This window comes from Carassius gibelio, chromosome B5 (genome assembly GCF_023724105.1).
Source record: "Carassius gibelio isolate Cgi1373 ecotype wild population from Czech Republic chromosome B5, carGib1.2-hapl.c, whole genome shotgun sequence".
NCBI classification, from domain to species: Eukaryota; Metazoa; Chordata; class Actinopteri; order Cypriniformes; family Cyprinidae; genus Carassius; species Carassius gibelio.
In genome coordinates, this window is record NC_068400.1 from 25,277,904 (window position 1) to 25,282,944 (window position 5,041).

Consider the following 5,041-nt stretch of genomic DNA (forward strand, 5'->3'; position numbering starts at 1 on the left):
CTCTGCAGGAATAAATTGATAGATTGATCTTTTATGGCACGGTATCTCTTTGTGATTACATGATTAAAGCTACTGTTTTAAATGAATCATGAAAATTACGCAAGGAAATTCGATTTATAATAAAAAAATTGCTTATGAAACAATTCGTCAGTGTTTCTAATAAGTGAGGGTTTTGTAATAAATGTACAAATAAATTGCAAACTTTCTTAAACTATTTAAAATAAACTACAATATATACATTTAATTAAAATGCTAAATCTTCTGAAAATGTGCAGTGTAATATTTCTTAAATATTATTTTTTTAAGCTTTCACGGATATTTTTCACTGCGGCTCACAACTGTTAAAAGCAAAACTGGTATATAAATATTTTAGTCCCCTCAGAAACTGGCACGACCCATATTAGTCACAAAACTGCATAAAAAAAGGTCATATCTATTTTATTTGTTTGTTGGTTAAAATAAACTGAGTTATTAAATTATTAAAATCGATTAAAATATTTCTGCATTATTAAATCATTTTTTAATTATATTATATTATTACAATATGATGAACGAACCATACAGCATCAATTCCCTTGCAATTTAATAATATGCATTCAAATCCCGTGCTATTTTTAAACCCGTTCCCACTTCTGAGACTTTTATTTGACCCGGAAGTATAAACTGCTCTTTAATACAGAAGGAAGTGTAACTTCACAAAGAGCAGTTGTATAGTTGATATCATGGCATTAGATGTGAAATCCAGAGCGAAGCGTTATGAAAAGCTGGACTTTCTTGGTGAAGGACAGGTATATGACATAACTTAATCTTTAGTGTTTAGCTGCAGCAGCTCTTGCATGTGCATGGTAATCGTTCATTTTAATAATGTATATTGTATTAATGCATTTCGCAGTTTGCAACTGTGTACAAGGCAAGAGACAAAACCACAAACACTATTGTTGCTATTAAAAAGGTAAGACGCTTCAGTTTACACTTTTTGAAAAGCATCACTTTTGATCAAATTCTCTTGTTTTAGTATTTTACATTAGGTAGTAGAACATTTTGATTATTATTATTATTTGAATCATTCCTAAGTACCTTTATGTGAAATGTTGAATTTCTTGTTTGCAGATAAAAGTGGGGCACAGGACAGAAGCCAAAGATGGTGCGCATTGAATGTGTCATAATTTTTGATTATATATATATATTTTTTGAGTAATCATTTAAATTTGTGTCTTATATATACACCATATATGTTCTGTTATCCAGGCATCAACAGAACAGCCCTTCGAGAGATTAAGTTGTTGCAAGAGCTCAGTCATCCGAACATTATTGGTGTAAGTCTTGTTTATATTCATATAAATCTTTGATGCAATGCTGTGGTTATATACTAACACTGACATCAATGAACCTTTTTTCTATCTCAGCTCTTGGATGCTTTTGGACACAAATCCAACATCAGTCTTGTCTTTGACTTTATGGAGACAGATCTCGAGGTGACAACATTAAACTTGGACATTTATTGTTTTGGTAACTTCAACAACAAACCTATCACAGAGCAAAGCCATTACGAACTACAGTAGATCAAATGATAAAAGTCCACATTAACACAGTATGAGTATGATGTTTATAGCTCCTAACTGTTTGGTCACTGCTCTTAAAACCCTTCACATAAATAAGTAGCTGTATTATGGTCTGTTTCAGGTGATTATAAAGGACACCAGTCTTGTATTAACTCCAGCCAATATAAAGGCATACATCCTAATGACGTTACAGGGTCTGGAATACATGCACAATCACTGGATCCTGCACAGGGTGAGGTTTCATGCATCTGCTCCGTTACGCACACTACTGTTCATATGTGTGTGGTCCATTAATTGGTAATTTCCAAAGAAATTAATGATTTTCTGCAAAAGTTATTTATGTGTTACAGATGATTTCTATTTTCTATTTTATTCGACAAAGAATGTTGAAAACATGTCCTGTTTCCACAAAAATATTAAGCAGCACAACAGTTTTCAACATTTATAATGATATGACATGTTCATTGAGCAAATAGGAATGGTTTCTGAAGGATTACGTGTCACTGAAGTAATGGCTGATAACATTCAGCTTTGCCATTATAGGAATAAATTACATTTTTAAAATAAAATAGAATGGTTTTTGAATTGTAATAATATTTCATAACACTACTGTTTTTACAGAATAAATGCAGGCTTGATGAACAGTACTTGACTTATTCCCCAAATAAATCCTGATGAAAACTGCTACTTCAAGTCAGTGTAATTGTTTTCTTCTCTTTTTTTAGGATCTGAAACCCAATAATTTGCTACTGGATGAAAATGGAGTCCTGAAGCTGGCTGATTTTGGCTTGGCCAAAGCGTTTGGAAGCCCGAACCGAGTGTATACACATCAAGTTGTTACAAGGTTTGTAGAAGACTCTGATAATTCAGTAGTGAGCATTTACAGTAATACTTGGATCTTCTTTATTATGCCATTGTTTCATCTTTCATGTTGTGTGGGTCTTCTCAGATGGTATCGTGCCCCAGAGCTGCTCTTCGGTGCCAGGATGTACGGCGTGGGTGTGGACATGTGGGCAGTTGGCTGCATTCTTGCTGAGCTTTTACTCCGAGTGAGTACCTGACTTTATCCAGTGTTTGTAAAACCCTTTGGCCCTTTTCACATTTCTAAGTTCCCAAGAAGCAAAAACTGTCAATGATGGGTGAACTTCTATAGTGATGAACAGAAACTACAACAAATAAAAAATGTTGTGTAGCAAAAGAAAATAATCATGATAGTGTTTCTATGACTTTGTAGAAACTGAAAAATATCATTGCTTAGGTTTGATTCATTTGGTCAGAAGAGAGAAAGATGATCATTTTAATTAAAGTCTTGATTGTTCTTGCTCCAGGTGCCATTTTTAGCTGGTGATTCAGACTTGGACCAGCTGACAAAGATATTTGAAGCTTTGGGAACTCCAACAGAGGAGACATGGCCTGTGAGTTGTAGTCATCTTCTGAACTTATTTGTAATTGAGAGAATTTTACTTCAGCTTCATTTGCATATTTCTCAAAACATTCAGTTTTCAGGCTTCCTTGTGTGTATAATTAGTGATTTGTTCTGGTTTTTGTTTAAGGGGATGTCCAATCTTCCGGACTATGTGTCATTTAAACTATTTCCTGGCACGCCGTTGGAGCACATCTTCAGCGCAGCTGGCGATGACCTCCTGGAGCTTCTGAAGGGATTATTCACCTTTAACCCCTGCACACGCACTACAGCTTCACAGGTGCCAGTAAATGGGTCGCAGTTCATTCAACTTGATGCTTAAAGCTAATCTACATTAGAGAGCGTCTGGATGAATAGATATTATCATTCTAGGCTTTGAAGATGAGATATTTCAGCATTAGACCAGGACCCACCCCAGGACCTCAGCTTCCCAGACCAAACTCCTCAACAGAAGCCCTGAAGGAGAAAGAAAACCTGTTGATTGGAATCAAGAGAAAACGTGACAGTATTGAACAGGGTGAAGACAACATGCATAAATACTAGATAAACACATCCGATAGATATCAGTGTTGTTTATTGCTCAGATGTGTTGACTGATGAATTTGCACATGGTTTGACTTTCAGACCAGAATTTTGCACATGCTTTCAGAATGTTCCCAGATTTAAACAACATTAAAAACTTGATTTTCACCACAGGGGGTCTTAACATTTCCAGTGGTGATTTTTGTGTGATTAATGAAAGCTTTCAATTAGATTAGTGTGTAATAGAAAAGGATGATGTATAATGAAACCGTTATTGAAGTTGAAAATCTAATTGTTTTTTTCCTATTCCATTTCTCAGGTACCCTTAAAAAGAAACTGGTTTTCTGAGTTTTCTTCCACCGGTGCTGCTGTGGTTCTGCGTGAATGGCAACATTTCAACAGCACATGAAACAGAGATACGGAGTTAACATATTTATGTGTTAATAGTTGAATGAATTATTTTTTTTTCAATTATTTTTTTTTATGTAACTTAGGAAATTAAATTATCAAAAAATTTAGTTTTGCCTTTTGTCTCTTTTAATTATGCACATCACCCAAATTTGTCACTAGCATATTCAGTCATATTTTTAGCATATACAATAAATAAATGCTTTGCCATCTCTGTGATATTTATAATAAATGTGATATTAATAATAGTTAGAATAATGTAATATTTTAAACTGTTGTATTTTTAAGTAATGCTTATAAGGATTTAATGAGGTTACTTCCCTGAAATCCTGGTTAATATTTATTTCCAAGCTTTTTATTATTATCCACCATAAAGCATCTAAGGCAGTTTGGTTTATTTGAAAGCATATCTGTAGTCCTCAGGGAGGTGCTGTTGTCTTAGCTCTGTCTGTAACTTCTCTCTCTCTTCCAGGAGAGTTTGTTTGTTTGTCAGTGAACTGGCTACACTACAGCCAACACTTTGTGATATGTTGAGAGTAATGTTTACAGACAGAATTTTAATAAACGGAGACCATTTATACCGCATTAGTATTACATAAATACTTTCTGTCTCGATGCACAGATAGTTTATTCAACGCTTACAGTTGAAAACTGATGTTCTCTGCCACTTGCATACTTTACAGATGCGTCAGTGATGGGATGCGGTCAGTCCTCCACCTATTAACCTGTGTGTTTGTAAACAAAACAAGTACAACAACATTTTGACATGAACTGAAACAAAGATATCCGAATTAATATAATAACAATAATATAATATAAACCTCTTCCTGTCCCCAAGTAAGACTTGGCGCGGTCAGACTATAAAATACATCTTAATTAACGTTATATGTTTTTCGTCTTTGTTGTGGACGAGGGGACTCGAAACCGTCACATTATCACGATAGCGGAAGTGATGTGCGTCGGCGATTTTATCTGATTTGGATGTAAGATCAATAATGAATGTGAATAAACAATAAAGCGCCACTGTAAGCCAACACGGCTTTGTGATTTGGGATGTGTCGTAGGCCATCTTCTCACAGACGTCCGCACGCACAGCGCCGCTGCTCGCGCCCGTCACAGTCTATTG

General features: G+C 35.0%; 1 protein-coding gene and 1 long non-coding RNA gene across 2 annotated transcripts; one reads left to right on the plus strand and one right to left on the minus strand.

The window, feature by feature from the left end:
• Positions 1-644: 644 nt before the first annotated feature.
• LOC127957796 (cyclin-dependent kinase 7) lies at positions 645-4,025 on the plus strand. The gene is made up of 12 exons (XM_052556471.1): positions 645-788; positions 893-952; positions 1,111-1,144; positions 1,249-1,316; positions 1,407-1,475; positions 1,684-1,794; positions 2,288-2,406; positions 2,512-2,611; positions 2,891-2,977; positions 3,116-3,265; positions 3,358-3,502; positions 3,827-4,025. The coding sequence occupies exons 1-12, from the start codon at positions 723-725 to the stop codon at positions 3,853-3,855; spliced, it is 1,038 nt and encodes a 345-aa protein (XP_052412431.1). The 5' UTR covers positions 645-722; the 3' UTR covers positions 3,856-4,025.
• A 432-nt stretch (positions 4,026-4,457) lies between these two features.
• Positions 4,458-4,878, minus strand: LOC127957797 (uncharacterized). Its single transcript, XR_008153846.1, has 2 exons — positions 4,737-4,878; positions 4,458-4,640 (listed from the first exon to the last, which is right to left on the minus strand). It is a non-coding gene; the product is annotated as an uncharacterized LOC127957797 (long non-coding RNA).
• Positions 4,879-5,041: the final 163 nt, after the last annotated feature.

Excerpts from the sequence above, each read along its gene's own strand:
- LOC127957796 (XM_052556471.1), top strand. The coding sequence starts at position 723 with ATGGCATTAGATGTGAAATCCAGAGCGAAGCGTTATGAAAAGCTGGAC. Across the intron at positions 1,317-1,406 it reads GTCATCCGAACATTATTGGT|CTCTTGGATGCTTTTGGACA; the intron begins GTAAGTCTTGTT and ends TTTCTATCTCAG. Across the intron at positions 1,476-1,683 it reads TTATGGAGACAGATCTCGAG|GTGATTATAAAGGACACCAG; the intron begins GTGACAACATTA and ends GGTCTGTTTCAG.